At 52.8% G+C, this 18,249-nt stretch overlaps 6 protein-coding genes across 6 annotated transcripts; 3 read left to right on the top strand and 3 right to left on the bottom strand.

Annotated features, from left to right (window-relative positions):
• Nucleotides 1–749: 749 nt before the first annotated feature.
• CTAM01_03218 (SPRY domain-containing protein) lies at nt 750–2,528 on the top strand (the record flags this gene model as incomplete). The annotated part of the gene is made up of 2 exons (XM_060519255.1): nt 750–1,186; nt 1,241–2,528. 2 exons carry the CDS (start codon nt 750–752, stop codon nt 2,526–2,528), a joined length of 1,725 nt encoding a protein of 574 aa, XP_060386254.1.
• A 440-nt stretch (nt 2,529–2,968) lies between these two features.
• Nucleotides 2,969–4,441, bottom strand: CTAM01_03217 (uncharacterized protein; the record flags this gene model as incomplete). Its single annotated transcript, XM_060519254.1, has 2 exons — nt 2,969–3,270; nt 3,349–4,441. 2 exons carry the CDS (start codon nt 4,439–4,441, stop codon nt 2,969–2,971), a joined length of 1,395 nt encoding a protein of 464 aa, XP_060386253.1.
• A 707-nt stretch (nt 4,442–5,148) lies between these two features.
• CTAM01_03216 (RING-like domain-containing protein) lies at nt 5,149–6,144 on the bottom strand (the record flags this gene model as incomplete). The annotated part of the gene is made up of 1 exon (XM_060519253.1): nt 5,149–6,144. The coding sequence occupies one exon, from the start codon at nt 6,142–6,144 to the stop codon at nt 5,149–5,151; it is 996 nt and encodes a 331-aa protein (XP_060386252.1).
• Nucleotides 6,145–8,567: 2,423 nt separating this feature from the next.
• CTAM01_03215 (uncharacterized protein) lies at nt 8,568–10,152 on the top strand (the record flags this gene model as incomplete). Its single annotated transcript, XM_060519252.1, has 5 exons — nt 8,568–8,694; nt 8,761–8,949; nt 9,002–9,223; nt 9,275–9,500; nt 9,600–10,152. The coding sequence occupies 5 exons, from the start codon at nt 8,568–8,570 to the stop codon at nt 10,150–10,152; spliced, it is 1,317 nt and encodes a 438-aa protein (XP_060386251.1).
• Nucleotides 10,153–11,342: 1,190 nt separating this feature from the next.
• Nucleotides 11,343–12,790, bottom strand: CTAM01_03214 (uncharacterized protein; the record flags this gene model as incomplete). Its single annotated transcript, XM_060519251.1, has 2 exons — nt 11,343–11,850; nt 11,910–12,790. 2 exons carry the CDS (start codon nt 12,788–12,790, stop codon nt 11,343–11,345), a joined length of 1,389 nt encoding a protein of 462 aa, XP_060386250.1.
• A 1,435-nt stretch (nt 12,791–14,225) lies between these two features.
• On the top strand, nt 14,226–17,558 carry CTAM01_03213 (uncharacterized protein; the record flags this gene model as incomplete). The annotated part of the gene is made up of 8 exons (XM_060519250.1): nt 14,226–14,242; nt 14,299–14,475; nt 14,571–14,851; nt 14,905–15,420; nt 15,471–16,014; nt 16,466–16,963; nt 17,044–17,229; nt 17,279–17,558. The coding sequence occupies 8 exons, from the start codon at nt 14,226–14,228 to the stop codon at nt 17,556–17,558; spliced, it is 2,499 nt and encodes an 832-aa protein (XP_060386249.1).
• Between the last annotated feature and the right edge of the window lie 691 nt (nt 17,559–18,249).

Below are 18,249 nucleotides of genomic sequence, written 5' to 3'. Positions count from 1 at the left end.
GCTGGAAACGGGTGATACCAGGGTTGGATGGAGAAAAAAAAAACATTGTACAAACAACCCCCTCTGTACACTTTGTAAGGATAAACATGGGACTGGCGTTTGACGGCATAGTAGAAGGGGCATGGTGTCCGATAGAGAGCTGATAGAGCGAAAGACAAGTCCCACTTCAAGTGCTGATCTGATTTACAAAAAGCTAGAACCAATGTGTGCGATATGGTGGCCTAAAGTCGTTGTTCTCAAAGAGATCGAATCATCACAAGGCTCACTTGAGGGAAAAGCCATAATAAGATTCATAGCTCTTGGAGTATATCTCAAAAAGCACCAAACAAAACCTTTTGTGAGAGAGGCTGTAATAAGGTAAGTTTTCCAGGTTGGTTCTCTGGGATGACCAAGCTCCAGCTAGGTGTCATATGCAGCAACCTGCAGTACCTGCCTGCCCCGCCAGGTTCTAGCCCAAGTGCCTATTGATGGCCCGGGGAGGGACTAGACCCCTGGCTACCCCCTAAGACCCCCCTGCGTGACGACAGACCGAGCTTCCATGGCTGACGTGGGGTGTGCTGAAGCTTCCCTGGTGCAGCTCCCAAAATTTCGACCTGTGAAACACGCGCCTCGCGACAGGAACCAAGACCTCGAAACTATTCCATTGTTCACCACTCCTCCACCCACTGCAGCACCCATCCAACTGCGCACCCACTTTCACGGCTTGATTACACAAGGAAACTTCACGTTCGAATTGAATAGACGTTCCAATGGCCTCTGATTCAGGCACGCCTCCTCCTCCACGGGAGCCGACCCCGGGCGGCTCCCTTCCATCTTCAACTGCGATCCCCTTGAAGAGACCTGCTCTCGAAGAAGACTTTACTCCTTCTGTACCTTCGCCACTCAATCCCGACGTCAGATCTACACCAAAACCTCCAGGCGCCGACGAGATGCCAGCAAAGCGCAACAAGAAGGAGTCGCTGAAGAAGCGCGAATCCAAGGGCGCCTTTGGCGGCGACAGCAACCGCGGCACGCCAGACCCCAAGCATCGCGAACCTAAGCAGTCCGACTACAGTCCGATGCGCTACAAGCTGGCGCCACCCAAGCCTTCCGACTTTGAACCTGCTCGCGGCGCCAGCTTCACTCATCACCATAACGTCCCTGCTTTGGATGGAAGCGAGATCCAGTTCTATGAGACGTCGGAGCAGTGAGTTTGCCGACAGCGGAGTGCGCCTGACTGAAAATGCTAACGAGACCAAAGTGTTCACAATAAGAAAAGCTACCACTACACTCACTGTATAGCGGACCCCGGATTCCCCTCAGCACTATACTACCGAGGTACCGAAGCAGAGCCCACAGGGCCTCATCTCAGCTTCGAGGACAGCGCAACTCATCTGTTCTTTGACCAGACGGGCCTTCATATTACGACCAACAAGGGTTTCCGCATGACGCGCGCGAATGTCGCTATTCGGGAGGGACGGTTCTACTGGGAGACCAAGATTACAAGAGGAATTGTCGACAAGACAAGCGGAGATGAGAAGCCCGAGTCGCATGGCCACGTGCGCATGGGTTTCGCGAGAAGAGAGGCAACTTTGGATGCGCCAGTAGGATTCGACGCATACAGTTACGGCTTGCGCGACGTTGGAGGCGAGAAGGTTTACATGTCACGACCCAAGTCCTTCTTCCCCGAGGGAGAGGGCATCCGGGAGGGCGATGTCATCGGCCTGGAGATCCAGCTGCCTTCGGAACGCCTGCAGCGCAAGGTCCTGGCTGGTCAGTACAACCCGGCCGTTGATACCGGCTTGGACGATGACAGCACAAACTTTGATGCGCCCAACATTGTCCGTGATCGCATCCCCATTCGCTTCAAGTCGCACATCTACTTTGAGAAGATTGACTACCACACAACCAAGGAGCTCGAGGACCTCATGAACCCTTCGCCCGTCTCCTCCGGCCCGGCCAACTCGGTCGAACCGCCCAACCCTAACCACGTCGTCCCTGCCCTCCGTACGCTTCCTGGATCCTTCATCAAGGTGTACAAGAACGGCGTGCTCATGGGCACCCCTTTCACCGACCTTCTCGCCTTCCTGCCCCCGGCCTCCAAGCCGCAGGGACAGATCGGTGCTCGCGAGGGCCTCGACAATGGTATGCTCGGCTACTATCCCGCCGTGAGCGTCTTCAGAGGCGGTGCTGCCGAGGTCAACTTTGGCCCCGACTTTTGGTTCCCGCCTCCCGGGCTAGAAGAGAGTCCCGACGACAATGAGGTGTCCATGATCGACGCCGGACAGGAAGAATCCAAGAAGGTAGCAGCGTCATCCTCGGTGCCCGCGTACCCTGGTCTGGATCAGGTGCGGCCGGTCTCGGAGCGGTACACGGAGCAGATTGTCGAAGATATCGTCTATGACATCATTGACGAGGTTGACTTTTGGGTCCAGGATGGCTGCAAAGTCATTGATCGTTTCGGTCAGGGGGGCGAGAAGGCTGGTCAGACGGGCAGTCTTGCTGCTGGTGGACGCGAGGAGATTAAGGAGTTGGTTCAGGACGATTAGAAGGGATGACCCTCACGATGGGGGAGGCAATGTTGTGAGACACAGTAGGCAATTCTTTTTCTGTTTTGCGCTCCGGAAGATACCCAGACAGACTTTGCGATTATGAAAGTCTTTGCATTCCAATTCATAGCTGTACATTAAAACTATCACTGGGTGAGAAACATTGAGCAGGAAAATGTCGTTTCTACATACAGGGGTTTTCATTTTCCAGAGGGTAAGGATGGTGAAAAAAATATATAAAACGAGAATGAATGTATTTCATCTCTCTCATCATGTAGTTCTCATCCTTGCCTGTCCATTTCATTCAAACACCATTCTGAATCATTCGTCGCAGAGTTCAAGGAGACGCCAGCCGTAAGGGTCATTATAAAAGAAAAGAATTGTGGAAAAGGAAGAAAAGTCGGTCAACTTCCAAAGCATGCGGACAGCCCCCCCCCTATTTACTTCCTTGTCGACCTCCGTCTAGGGGAATCGGGGCCCGGCGACGCCCGTCGCTGAGGCGTCGTCCGTCCGGAGCTGTGTCGGCCGCTCCGCCGGCTGCGTTCGCTGCGCTGGCTGCGCGGACGATCTGATGACCGCACCACCGGCTCGGTGCGCGAGCGGGAGGGACCCGCCATGAGGGCCGGGTCATCGGGGAGTTCTTCGATGCGGCCGGAGCCGTCGATGATTTCGGGCGCGTTTTCGCGCTTGATGCGTTCTTCGCGGCCGCGCTTGTGGCAGTACCACAGGACGAAGAGGAGGACTTTTGAGGGGAATCATGTTAGCATTCTACTCCTGATTCTTGAAGACGAAGGACTAGTCAGGGGTAGAAAAGACTTACGGAAGATGGAAACGCTCCAGATGACGTTTGCGCCGATAAAGGCCGGCCAGCGCAGCTTGAGGGCGTTGACGATGGCCTTGAGCATGCCCACGACGGCGCCCGGCTTGGTGACGAGGTCTGCGAGGCTGGTGGGCGTGAACATCTTCTTCGCGGCGCCCTTGATGCCTTCCTCGGCGGCGAATTCCGCATGGTTGACGCCCTGTGCTTTCGCGGCCGCGGCGAGGACCTCGGGTCCCAGGCTGGCGGTGAACTTGTCCGGGAGCTGGGTGACGAGCTTCTTCATGCTGTTGGGGAGCTTGTCAAACGTCTTTGCGAGGGTGCCGTCGCGGTCCTCGACGAGGGCTTTCAGGTCGTCTGCGGCGGTGGGCACGCCGTTGACGAGGTCCTTTAGGACGAGGGTGAATTTGGAGACGAGCTCGGAGGATTCTGCGGATAAGGGCACGGCTTTGTTGTTGCGCGCTGACAGGTTGAGGTCGTCGAGCACGCGGGAGAGGTCGTCTTCTTCGCGGGCGGCTTCCTTTGGTGGGACGTTTGTCTTTGTTGGGGCGAGCTGCTTGTCCTTGTCGTCGAGGGTTCCTTTGGCCTTGTTGAAGAGGAAGGCGATCTTGCTGGGAATTTTGGAACTGCTGCCCGAGGCATTTGCGTCTTTGGGGTCTACCGCTACTGTCGCGGCCTTCTTGGGCGTCTGCTTCTCGGCGGCGGCGGCGGCGCGCCGGGACCCGTCAGAGTCCTCCCAGATGTACTCTGGCGTCTTGCTGCGCGGGGGCAGGGCGGGCCGGACGCTCTCGTCGTCCGAGTCGACGTCGTTGGCGTCGGCGAGGATGCGTCTGAAGAAGGCCTCATCTTTGCGGTTGAGGAGAGGCGCGGGGCCTCCGCCTCCTGTCGCTGCGCTTGCTGTTGTCGAGACGGACTGCGAGCTCGTTTGGCGTCTTGTGGCTGATGGTCGCGAGTCTGGGTGAAGCTTGCCTGGTGATGGTAACGGTGCTGGCGAACCGTTGTTGTGTTCCGCCTCACCTTCTGCTGCTGCCGCCTCTTTTGCCTCCTTCTCTGTCTTGTACTTTTTGAACTTCTTGTAGCTCAGGTATTCCAACATCTTGGGCGACGAAGTTTAGGTTTCTCTGGGGAGAAACCAACAGAGTCTAAGGGTGGCGTACTGGTTGACAAGTTCTGTGATCCAATATGCTGTCAACTAAGAATCACGGCAAAGAAAGTTGTAGTTTCCTCGAACAAGATGCAAGAGCGTTGTAGTGAGGCGGTCGGAACAGGTTTATTTTATTACAACGGCCAAGCGCTTGTTCTGAATCACATGCGGTCTGGGTCTGGGCCAGGGCCCTGCGCTCTATCATGCGGCGTCACGTCGTCCAAGTTCATGTGTTAGATTGGTTGAGCGGGCAAGCTGGGGGGTAGCTCACACAGCCACATGTGATGTCACCCTTGCAGCGGCCTCCGATGTGGCGGTGCGATGGACAAGAGTGGAGATCCGGATACAGCTGCCGGTTCGCTTAAGAGCGGTCCAGTTGTTTGAGGTTGCGCCGGAGGCATCCAATGGAAGAGCATGAATGATCACCCGTTCAGAATTCGCCTCTTTTGTTGGGGCTGGTATGGGCAAATGAAGAACCTCTAAGAGCATTGCGGCTCATCCAGTCCCCTTTGACAGTTGTCTGGGCGTTATGTAAGGTATTGTATGCTATTGGTAAATATTGAGTGGTTCGGCTGAGTTAGCCGCCATCGTGGGGTATCTTTTATGGCAACTGCCCATCGCATCCCGCGGGTAGGGCTTCCACATCTTTCTATGCTTCATCATGCCTCATCCTCGTCTTCTTCTTCTTCGTCTCCATGCTCCCCGTTTTCGTGCATGACTTCGTCTGCCGCATTACTCTTCCTGCCACCTCCACTCCTCCGGCGGCCCCTTTGATATGCCTCTGTGCTGGTCATAGCCTGCTCTCCAACATAGTGTTCACCATCCCAGTCCTTTGAGCACCTGGGACACTTGTGACTCCGTTGAGTGCGCCAGTAACCTTCTTGACATGTATTGTGCAGGCGCGCGTTGCAGTCTCGTTCCGCGCACCGTTGTCCAACTGTGACGATTTCCCTACATGCCTCGCAGAACTTGATGCGCTGCCAATCTTGCGCGGCCGCGTCGGGGTCGTTGAACGAGTCAATCAGCCATGCCCTGAGCTCAAGCAGTGCTCTTGGGCTGAGGCTGTAGAACCCGTCCTTGGACTTCTCTAACCAACCCTGGTTCACTAGGTTCGCCAGCATGTCTTCCACTTCGCTGTGCTTAAGTCCCTTGTCCGAGGAAGACTGCGTCTGCGTGGGTTCTCCGTTCTCGTCGTTATGATTGTTGTTCTGTCGAGGAGGGCGGGCCAGCTTGATAGCCTGCATCTCCGTGATGCACATGAGCTCCATGCGCGGGGAGTTATATGTCTCGAACATGGCGTCCAATAACCTCTTTGTAAAGGCAATCTGTTCTGCGTTGAATGTGGTCGCCAGCTGCGTCATGGGGTCGGAGGCGGTGTTCACGAGAGCGTAGATGCGCTTCTTGGTGACTTGATGGATCGCGCTTCGTATCTCGTAGTCAAAGAAGGAGACGCCTTCGGCTGCAGCTTGCAGGTAAGAGTCGAAGTCCTCCATCGTGACCTGTTCGGGGGCGACTGGCTCGCCATCTTGGGCTTCGATGGTGAAGATTCCGGCAAGGATAGGCTGTGCGTCTTCGTATGTGAGGGTGCCCCGAGCCAGGAAGGCTTGAAGGAAGGCACGGTTGCCATCGTTGTAGTGTTCTCGGACAATGTTCATTTCGGCGTGGTAAGGCTTAAGACTGAATCGTGTATCTGGGGGTTTGACAGCGTGTCATAACGGCCGTAGTTGGCATGTCCTAGAGGCTTTTGCGAGTCGCTAAGGTTTTCGCGGGGGAATGCCTCTAGACGCGACCGGGACGCGCTTCGCTGGTGAAGAACTACACAGTAATTGAAAGCCAGAGCTTCTGGGGACCCCACCGTGCCTTCCGCCAAAGTACATACCAAGTAGAGACCTGAGAGGAAGTTAAAGTGGAGACCGTTGGTGAGCCACAAAGTGGCTGGAAGAAGGCTGCGGTACTTCGCCGGAGAATTTCCATCTTCTTGGAATGAGATCTTCCTTTCCCAAATTGCACTGCGCATCGGCCAGCGGGCAGGGCCTCTCCGTGGCTCTGGGTCCATTCTGGACGGGATCCTCGCTCCGAGTGGAGTCCCAGATCCTTCAACCCCTGAACACCAACCTTCTTGCTGGGCAGCAGGTTGGAGAGTGCATGGTGTGCATGGCTCCTTCGGGCAGCAGCTGAAGTTCATTCCAGCGAACGAACCTTGCTCTCTCTCACAAGCTTACAGGACGAAGACGCCACATGCCGACGACACGGCACTTTGCTGTGACTGCCGATCATACTCACACCCGCCGGGCTCCCTCCAAGGTTCAGCTTTAATACAATCTCGACGACCTCGCACTCGCTCTTTATTGGACCCGGCTCACTCATCAGCACGTGGGAGTGGTCCGACCGTTACGCAGACTCGATATGCCTTAGATCCAAGATTGTGTCGCGGCAGACGTTCAGCAACCTTCCTTCTAGCAGGAATGGCAGGACTGACACCACACGCCGTCGGCCTTTCATCTCAACAATCTGCGCCTCCGCGACTAAACCTGCTTTTTGGTTTAGCACTAGGATTTCGCTGCTTGCCTTCTTGGGTCCAACACCCGAAGCCACGTCCGTCGCTCGGGCTAGATTGGGCAGTGGTGTAAGGCCTTTTTCGTGTTCATTTCTGACTCAGGAGGACCAAGGTTAATACAAAACCACTAGCCCCAATCACCTTCATGGATTCACCCTGTCCCTCTATGAGCCCAAGCACCGAGCACTCGGTAGGCGGCATGCTCCCCTGCCATCGAACTCAGCTCAACAATGAGATGATATGATGAGCATCGTATCGAACTGGTCGAAACTCTGACATGTTCGGACCTTCCTTTAAGGGGAGATTGTCTTCCAGAAGATGGAAACTGTGTTTTCAGCCACCGACTGACTCGAATTCGTTGTCGACAACAGTGCAGCCTCCAATCAATTCCAATGGCATCGCATTGTTGGAGGTTGCCATACGCAGTATGTTGCCTCCCATCGGCCCGGTCGCCTCTGCCGGGTTGAGGCTGGTCCGGGAGACCCCTCCGCAACGTCCGTCAGTCCACACACCCTCAGTCGGCAACGAATCTTGCCTCGAGGACGCGCCTCCACTTACCAGACATGTTTCGAGCCATCGTTGCCTCAAACCCCAGCGACGATTGTGGTTGGTCTCAATATGGGAGGCGGAGAGTTCGGTTGAACTCGTACGTTGCCATGCCACTTACCCTCTAGCAGCCTTTAGTTTGACACTTGGTCGGCCTATGGACTTTTATTCCGCAACAGTTGCGACGACGCTTGCGCACTGCTGCTTCGGCCTAACCCACGCAAACTAGTGATGTCTTCTATTAGACGGAGCGTGGCGTCCAACGTTTTCATCTCGGGTCAAGCAGCCACCGAGTCTGTGGTCGGCAGATGCCGCCAGAATCGCACCCAGAAGCCAGCTAGAATGCCGTCACAATGTCAATCTGTCTCGCCATGACATATCCGAATGGACAGCCTCCGAAGCCATTTCGACCTGGTTGTGATATTGTTCTGGAGATCGCCTTCGTACACTATCGTGTTTCAACCTTTATTATCCACCCTACAACAAGGTAAAACTCTTCATTACCATCCCGAGCGGCCCCGCCACCACCCCCTCGTAGGATCCCCAGCCAAGACATTTCTAGTCCGCCGGCTATACGCTGTAGGGGGGCTTGCGGTTCTCAAGTCGGCCCAAACTCCCTTGCCCTGTCTCTGGAATGCTGGGAAGTCCCATCTCGTCATTTAACCGCCTGCGCCTGCGTAGCACACCTCATATCGTTGCGAGCACCGAACAAGGTTCGTCGGCGCCTATGTCCAAACCGACCGATCTTGGGTTCCCTTTCCATTACTCTTGAGTCGGGTCCGGGGAGACAACCTTGCGTCGATCGCAGGGGGCGGATCGATCTCAGGGCCGCATGATAAACATGGCCATGCCGTTGCTTGCTCCCCAGTTCTTAATTTCTTCTTTCTCCTCGTCCCCCGTCACCTTGTTCCCTGCCTGCGGTCAACAGCTCCGTATTCATGTCTGGCCTGCTGGGCCAACATCCAAGGGGGTGATATGGCCATTCAGCTGCCTCAAGAAGAGCTAGGCACAGCTATAGGAGTACTTTCTTACTCCTTGTTCTGCCTAGCATGCAGTGTTCTCATGGCATGGCTGGTGTATGCCCATCGTGAAGGCCTTAGCTGTGAGTAGTCATGGTTTGTGGATCCAGGAAGTGATTCAGGATACTGACGTGCGCTCTTGTGAACAGATGTCGCCCTGGTATCATACTTCACTGGTTTGTCGACGGCTGCTTCTGTAGCCCAGCAAATTCACACAATTGTACGATGGAGAGACATCAAGCTTGCACAATTCAAGCATTCAAACGCCAACGTCGGCAATCCTGAGCTTGCCATCGCCGGCCAGTCAACTGGCCTGGACCTGGTACTTTTCTATATCCGTAAGATCCAATTCGCCAACAGATTTCATACCTTTCTCTGACAAGCTCCTAGAGTTTTACAGTTACAACGTCGAAGCGGCCCTGACCTTTTTTTGGGCAGTTGCTCTCACGCAATCGATCTTCCAATTGGAGCCCGTAAAGTCGACTCGCAAACGAGTAAACTACTTCGAAAAAGCCATTGCTATCTTGTTACCCGCGATCTTGATGGGAATTCTACGACTCGAGGCTGTCCAGAAGCAGACAGTACCCTTTCTAGTGTTGGCTGATGGCATCAGTAAGTCTCCTTACCCCGTTGTACATCAACTGCATCTAACCCTTTTGCCAGTGGGTTTCTGTCTGAGCGGCAGCGGAGTTCTCCTCATGGTTATCTTGGTCAAATACATCCACACGCGCCGAAACCTTCTTTCTTGGAATGTCCAATATGGTCAACGCTCCAACAGCACGAAAAGCAGCGACACGCTCGTCTTCGACAGCGGAAGCGAAACGCGCCGCCGAAGTATCTACGATCGATGGCTTGTTGTACGATTCAGCATAGCTTTCGTTGCGTTAGCGTAAGTACAGCCTCAAATGGGGGGGTTCCCCAAGCCTCAAAGTCTGTAGTGTGGAGTCGACGAAGCTAACCGGGTGGTTTTTCGTTCTTCTTCGAAAAGCATCTTTCAGGTGGTGACCATTATGTTTCAAGTTTCATCCGCAAAACAAAATTCTCGCGACTCGTTGAGCGAGAGCCCGGACCTCAGCACGGAACGACTGCATCTGGACCTCATACTTTTTCTGCCCGGCGTGTCCGCTAGCCTGCTGACGTTTGTCGTTTTTGGCACGACCAAGACGTTTCGAGATTACCTGGTGGCACGGCTCGTTCCGAGGCGGCTCCGCGAGAGGAATAGTAGGAGGATGAGCAACAATCAGCAGCGACGCAACACCCGCACCCGGATGTCACAAGCGTTTTCTTCTTCGAGGATGGGGGGAAGGGGCAGGAGCTTGACGTATCCGCCGCGGATCTCCCTGACGCCCTACGTCGCGGATGACGCCGGCTTGTACACGCCCACGGCTGACGGGAACGGGATTCAGCTGAGGGAGCTGAATATGGACGGGTCGAGAAAGGTCGCCGAGGACGACCAGTGGCCGCTCGTTGGTTCTGATGCGTCTGATACGTCCGAGGGGCCTGCGAAACCTGTAAATGTATATTTGTACCCGAAGCAATAGTTTTACGAGTTATGATCGAATGATACCACTTGGGTCGAAGGCCCGTATTGATTTCATTTTCTGCGAAAGATCTCCCTGTAGACCATGCACGCTGGTAACCAGGTTAAGCTGGGGGAAGGTGACCTCCACGCCAACCCCTCCTCACGAGCCGACATAGTGACCCGGATGACTGCCCAATGGTGCGGGGCTTGAACCTCCGCGTCCTGAATCATCAAGATCTGGGGGTGCCTAGATCTGGGGTAAGAGAGCGCCAGAGACATCATCGACGATCAGGGTCACATCTTCAGCTGTTCTTGCTCAAGCAAGACGCCGGATTCGATACCGTCCCCCAGCCACGGTTACACAGGTATATGACGGATTTCTCAGTGTCTTACATGATACGGAGATTCAAAGGGCCATCCCGACGCAAATCTTTTTGGAGAGGATTTGTTGACTACGATTTAGCGGCCAAGCCATGCCATGGAAAGCAAATAAGCCAATACAACCCCCTTCCATACCGCGTGTGTTGAGGCGACTTTGGAGAGATTGTGTAGAGCCAGCCAGCTCATGGGCCAGAACAGTCGATTCTCCACGAGTCACGAAGCCCGTAGTTTAGTCATCCCGCCGTCGCCTTCCACATTTTGTCAGAATAGGCATGTGTCTGTCTGTGTGCGTGTGTGTGCACGCGTGGTCGTTACATCCGTAGCTTTCAGAAACTGCCCGCAACTCCTGTGTGGATAAAGGTGGTGGTGGGCGTCACGGTCCTGAACCCAGATCTCTGGGTGCTGTACCCAAGTGGTTGGCAGGTAAAGAGGGATGCAACCGCGAGTCAGAATAAGCTTCATTTTGACTCCCTTGAGTCGCCAGTGCCTGCCTACTACGAGAGACATTTACATTATCGCGGTGATTTGAAGTCTGGGAAGTGCCGAGGAATGCAGGAATGTCTGACTCCAATTCTGATTTTATTGGTCTGAGCTTCGATGTCGTCTGCGCAGTGAACGCCCAATGGTCGATAAAGCCACACGAGGCTTCTCAAAACCTTGCCCATAAGTCATCCTTATTTCCATGCTCCTTGCGAAGATTTGATTTCCAGTCTGAGTAACAAAGTCCAGAACAGGAAATTCTTCCCCATCGTTGCCTGGAAAACTTCCATCGAGTAGGATGAAGGACGCAATCACTTTCCTAGCCAAAGGATTGTAACATTCAGCCCTTCACGACCTGGCAACTTGAACCCCCGCAAGGATCGTTTGTATGATGGCCAATATGATACTAGCTCCCCCAACCCACAGGACCGCCCAAAAGGTATACCACTGCAGCGGATTCCTGCGGTCTCTCCACAGGTCCGTCAACCGGCGAGGCTTCTGGCGCAGGCTGAACCTCTGAAGGTTGATCAGGCGATAGCCCAACCGCGGGAAGTCGCTCTGGGCGCTGTAAACGTCGCTCTCCAGGAGCTTCTCCTGCTCAAAGTCTCTACAGCCCACCGGCCATATGCTGCGCGGCAGTTTGTCGGCCTCCTTCTTGGGACCGCAGAGGGTATATAGCAGGTTGTCGAACGGTTGGCCGCTCTGCTCGAGCTTCTTAAGGTCTGACCTGATGAGATTCCTCGAGCGAGCGCTCTGTCCGAAGAGGAGGCGGTAGGAGACCAAGACTTCTTGTTCCAAGGTGACGTAATTTTGGTATCGATTTTCAAGAGTGGTCGGCATGAAGCCTTCATTGATGCTGTCCATGACCTTGTTAGAAAGGCAATTAGATAGTTGACTCCAGCAAGCTTTACTTACCTGTCGAGCAGAGGAGTAGCCTCTTTCCCCCCTTTTCGCAGGGCAGACAGAACGCAGAATGTCGGGAAGCGAAAGATGGAAAGACGCCGGCTGACCAGGTCGAACCTGAGATGTTCACTCAGCGTGTCCACCCACTGGATTTTAATACGTCCGAACAACAGAACCTCAAGATTCAGACTCCCTTCGTATAGACTATCATGTTCTCCTATCGAATGATCCATGTTTGTCGGTTGATCATCCCACGCGCTGTGTTCGAATAACTCGAAAACTCGTTTGATCGGCCGCTTTGCCTCCCTCAAGTTCTGCCTGGCGATTTGGCCTTGCGGGCTCGACTCATCGGTAAGGCTTGGAAATCTACAAGCGAGGCAGATCTGGCTCCCGAAAGGTTCGAAATCCAACGACGGTTGAAGAGTCATGGTCAACAAGCATACGGCAGCGAAGACGGCCGCAAGAAGGAGGGCGTCCGAAGACTCTCTCACATTCTCTCCTGAAGATAATACATGGTTTTTGAGGTCCTCAATGCTGGTGTCCTTCTCTGCTGACTTGAAGTTATAAGCTACTGCATGCAGAAACTTCCAACAGTCTGTTATTGTGCATGCTGTTGAGTTGGATAAAGACGGCCATATGGGCGAGAATCCGGAGTCCGTAAGGGGTTTGACTTGGGACTCGATGTGATCGCAGTAGGCCTGAATACCAGGAAACCTCTTAATTTCTTCTCCTGAAAGACCAAAGATGGCCTGTAAGGTTTGGGAGCGAAGTGTTGACGAGGGCGATGCTTCCGGCCCGTTGAGATCTTGGACCTGCGTTTCCAGGTCGACTTCTAATTTCGGTCCAGTGTTTGGTAGTATCCTACCGAGAAAAGATTCTTCCCCCAGCTTCATCCTATTTGGCATCAATTACTTGCGCACCAAAAAGAGTCTAGGGCTAATGCATACATCTTATTCCCAGTCGCGGTATCTACCGGCAATGCAGCTGGACAATTGCGTTACGCGTTACGCGCTACGGTGGACTTCCAGACTTGTCGATTGTTGTGGCTCTGGTTGAGCAATGAGGTATGATTCAGGGACTGTTGTCCAAAGACGTGGTTTAAGACGTCATTCCATACTTATGAATATATACCACTTCCTCCTGACCGGCTGAGACCGAGAAGTCCGAAGGCAAGAGACATCAGCCAGTTATTCGACCACTTTCAACTTGATCCAACCATTGACTTTGAACCTGAGGACTGAATTCAACGTGCCAAGAAGTGAGAGCTTACTCTACTCAGGCAGCCGGGGTGACCTCAGCCATCCAGTCCACGCGACACAGACAGCCGCAGCTGGATAGGGAGTGGCAGGCAGCAACAAGCATATGAAACTTCCTTGTCTCTGCTATGTTGCCTAAAGCTTACGAAGTAAGAATCCAGGGTATCACAGAAGCTTAAGTATTCCAATCAATTTCCGTCTATCTCAGCCTCGAGAGAAATCCAAGGCGCCCCGGGCACTCACACATCACCCAGTCACCGAGGCATCATGTGTGGCGCCCAATGTGCGTAGAAAATGCCCTCATGAGACAACGAGCTCTGACATGATTGATCAACTGTTTACTGATGTTCAATCCGCGCCAGAATCTATGCCTGAAAGGTTGTTCCGATGCTGCACACCAGAAGCAGGCTGAGCGTGAGCGCCTACGCCGGGCAACGAGCTCTACACCACCCTACAACCGAAGTGGCTTGAGCTTCTGCAAGCGATATCAGGCTATCCTATCAAAAGCTCTCTTCGCTGAAAAGGGGAATGTCATTTGGTGCCGACCTTGGCAATACACGGCAGCCTGCATCCGAAGGACGTAAACCCCGCACTCTTCGGCCTCGACCGAAGTTGCATCTGTCCATTCGACCCTACAGTATCAAGGCTTCATCAAAGGCATGTTAACAATAGCAATCTGGGATTATAGGTTTGTCAGATTATATAGGGAATACATGGACACATCGACAACTCTTGAAGACTCGTTAAACTCAGAGCTGGAGGGGTGTGTGGAGCTTAAAGATGGGTTCTACCATACTGGTGTAAAGTGGCTAGCCGGGCTTTGCAGCCGTTCAATGAAGAGATGTTGTTACACGAGGTAAATGGAGGTCTGTATTGTATCACAAATCAACTCCTCGCTGGGCCTTTGCATGTCGACGTGGATGCGCCGCATTCGAGAAATTGTAAGGGGACATATGTAGAGCTGTAACCCGCACAGGAGCGAGAGCTTTTTGTCTCTTGGTTCCGTTTCCCAGCTCCGTTCCTGAGGAAATAATCTCAAACTCATTGAGAAGCTACGGAGTTATCGTTCAACATGGAGCAATCTGAGATGTATATTGATTTCTATACGGTATCTGTCGATGTTCCAGACTCTGACCACATTCTAGGGAGGCACACTTCGCCCGGCAATGGGCATCTACCTCGAAGTCAGGAACCGAGCGCATGGAGCCAAACGACCGTCGAACAATCAAGATTTTCAGGAATTATGACGATATCAAAGAGGAATTCCTTGGAGGAATGGACGAAATTCATCAGGAGATTGGCATGCTCGAGCCACGTTTTGTGTATCTAAGAAGCTTTAGTGATTACTTTTCCACAAAACTCGGTCCTAAGCTTAATCCAGAAGTCTTCTGGGGCCTTTTTGGGCTAATCCTAACAGCAAGCTAATAATTGCTCAAACTGTCGAAGCCATGATTGTACTGACAACAGCGCAGATTGCTCTACCCGACGAAGAGGCAACGCGGCGAATCACTCAGATGCTTAAGAGGTTGGGCCGAGCCTGTCAGACCTTCCAACTCCACGCGGGCCAAAGTTCTACTCCATCAAAGGATGAAAAGGAGGCATGCTTTGAGATCTTTGTTTCGATGACAAGGTTTCTATCAGATGCTATTAGGTTTCTGCGGGATGCTGGAGACATTGCCAGCCTCTCATCGCCGCACGGTAGGATCTAGGACTACGCAAACCTGACTGTTCCGCTCGTTGATATCTTGTAGGTCACGCGCAGGGATCGTGGGCCAATTTGACGGTCATATACGACAATGCCCAGGCCGAGATTGATGAGTCGTTGAAAGAGATTGAGAAGATTGCAGAAATATCCCAGAGGCAGGCTACGATGTTGTCGTTTCTGGCCCTCTCCCCTCGGTCCTTCGCTGACAAGGCCAAGTTGCCTTGCTATGTGCTACCCACTGCCAGTACGAATCGATTCTTCAACCGTGACGAAGTCATCGAGGAAATAGACCATCAACTCGGAGAACAGAGAATCGATGGCCTGCGATCACTCGCGCTCTATGGCATGGGTGGTGTAGGCAAGAGTCATGTCGCCTTGAAGTACATCGAAAAAAAGAAGGCGGAGAAAGGCCTCGCTGCGATATTCTGGGTCCACGCTGAGAACATAATATCGTTTCAGCAGAGCTTTACCGATATTGCTCTGAGACTAGACCTCCCTGGAGCCCAACGAACCTTGCATGAAGAGAATCGACTAATCGTGAAGGACTGGCTTCAGCAGACGGGTCAGTCTTCAAAGCTTCTTCGAATCCCGAGGCTTGACTAACGTGAATAGAATGCAAATGGCTCATAGTGTACGACAACGTGGAGAGTTTTGATCTTCTGCGGGCCAATTGGCCCTTGCCAGGTAGCCAGGGCTTAGCATTGATCACGACACGAAACCACTCGCTAGCCTTTGACCCAGCCAGTGGAGGTCTCGAGGTTCCCTCATGGAATACAGAGAATGGTACCAAGTTTCTCTTGCATCTACTATCTGGTCATATTAGTGCAGATCTTCTGGCGAACGAAGCGAAGTCTGCATATAGTCTGTCCGAAAGACTCAGTGGTCATGCGCTGGCAATCTCGAACATGAGTGGACTCATTCAACGTCGGTCATGGTCAATTTCTCAACTCCTCGATAATTACGGAAGCAATCTAAACTTCAAGGACGGCTTAGAGGCGGTCTGGAAGGTTTCATTCCAGAATCTGAAGCCTGACAGCGCCGCTTTGCTGGCTGCATTTAGCTACTGCGCTCCTGACAGTATTCCTCATTCGCTATTTGAGTTGAAAGAAGCCGAGGATCTGCCTGATAGCTTACTCTGGTTTCTTGATGTGGATAGGTGACAACGCCCCTTCAAGTTGCATGCGTTGTGGTCGCTAATCAGGTACCTGGCAGATTTGAAGAGGCAATGGAAGAGCTATTGACTCTAGCACTCGTTAAGAGAGACAGGCAGACCCAAACTTACTCCATCCATCGGCTTATCCAGACTCACTTCCTACGTTATATGACGCCAGAAGACCGGCAAAAGTCGTTCATAGAGGCATCACATCTGATGGAAAATGTATTCCCAAAGAGGCCAGACGGCAAAACGGCAACGATGTACAATGTGTGGGAGCAATGTCAGCTGTGGGTACAGCACGTATTGCAACTCAAGAATTGTTTCAGGCTCGAAAGGAGGCGCAATCCCGGTTTCTACGCTTGCACGAAGACCTGCGCGATGTGGGCTCAATGTGGACGGTCGGCATACATCTGTCCAAGATGTCGTTCATGCTAGCTAACTTCTTCACTAGGTTTCTATTGGAGCAGCAAACTTGGCCTGAGCTTGAAGACCTTGTCGAAATAGGCAAACTGGCCTTGGCAACCCTTCCTGAACAGGACCCTGAGCTGTACAACCTAACCTCGCCGGACACGTATATTGCACAGATGTGGGCGCGCCGAGGTCACTATCGCCTGGCAATAGAAGTGATGGTGAGCGCACGCAACATGAAGTTGAAGGCTCCTCAAGAAGATCACCAAAATTTGAGCTGGATGGCGAACAACATATCTGCATTTTACTCCTGCTTAGGCGAGTACAAGACCGCTCTGGAATGGCAGGAAACCAGCAGGGTTGCTTGGGAGCGATGGGCCAAGTCTGAGAATGTTGAATTCCATTGGCACCCGAACCAAAGATACGGCAAGGGGAGAACTTTGGCTTACATGAAAAGGTACGACGAAGCTAGAACCGACATCGACGAATCTCTAGAGGACATGCTTACAACCAAGCCGGTCATTTGGGGGACGGCGGGACCGTAAGTTCTGAACCCCTGAGAATGGACTCAATCTTAAGTGCTTGGGATAGCTCCGGCTAATGTCTCGTTATTTTGCCTAGGTGTCAGTTCGCTCGTGCTAGACTAGCCATGTTCGAGGGAGACTTCAAGCTTGCTGAGCTCTTGTTCCAAAAGGCGCAGAGCATATGGCTCACGGGCAACAGTTCCAGAACGTCGGACTTCTACGCGGCTACAATTTACCGCATGGGATGTTGCGCGCTACTCGAAGGAGAGGTGGAACGAGCTGTGTAAGTCTAGATCTGGAAACATATAGTGGCCTTTGTTAACACCACCCAGGAAATACCTCCAAGACGCGATGGCAATTACATCATTGCGAAAGGATATCCAGGTAGGGGAGCATGCTCGCTGTCTGCACAAGCTTTCAGAGGCTCTCTATCAGTTATCTGGTCGTGAACTGGAAGCGGACAGACTGCTCAAAGACGCCGAGGAGCTCTACTGGAAGCGTATCGAAAAGCCCAGAGGGGTTTCGGAGGAAGACCACGCAGAGTACGAAGTACCACAGATTCATCCCCAAGAGGAAGATTACGACTCTTTAGTCTATATGCTATGGCGCTGAACATTCGAGAGAACTTTCAGAGCTATAATTTGATATTGAATCCGATCCTGGTGCTGAGAGCCGAATAGTCGATCAGGGATGTTGTCCTTCTAAAAACACCCATTGGCGGTCCAATTGCAGTTCTTGTGATTCCGTGCTGCTTGAAGGTAAGGCAGTGTGACTTGACGGCACACATGGCTTCGGTGGCTGGCTTGTGTGGCGCAGTTCGCCGAACAGGCCTCAGGAGGAACACGGCAAATGGTGTAAAGCAAAGTATCGCCGAGCTATTTTGACAATTATACTAACCTTTAAACATATGGATATTCTCAGCATGCCTTCGTGAGAAGAGTCCGAATGCCCAATAGGAGTTGAGCGGCATATGGTGTATAGAAACCCTCACGGCCGCGTCCTTTCCCGGAGAAGGGAGGTTGGATTAGGCGAGGGACCCATCGCGGTACCTTCTGCATGGTGTGGACCCGCTGACTAAGAAAACAGGCGTGCACGTTCACCTCTGAGCTCCTTGAACCTTCAACCTCTTTCAACTTCGAAGAGCTCAACTTCACGACAAACAAATCTCTGCGACAGACAGCGAATAATTGCACTTTAATCGTACTTGGCTATCTCCGAATATTTCCTGCTCCCATACAGGATTCGAATTGGATCGACAACTCAGGCTAATTGGGGCAGGTGCCTACTGTCCTGAGCAACATCG

The sequence above is a fragment of the Colletotrichum tamarilloi genome (genome assembly GCF_030869305.1).
Source record: "Colletotrichum tamarilloi strain Tom-12 chromosome Unknown Scaffold_7.1, whole genome shotgun sequence".
In the NCBI taxonomy this organism is placed as follows: domain Eukaryota; kingdom Fungi; phylum Ascomycota; class Sordariomycetes; order Glomerellales; family Glomerellaceae; genus Colletotrichum; species Colletotrichum tamarilloi.
This window is presented reverse-complemented; position numbering and strand designations above follow the sequence as displayed.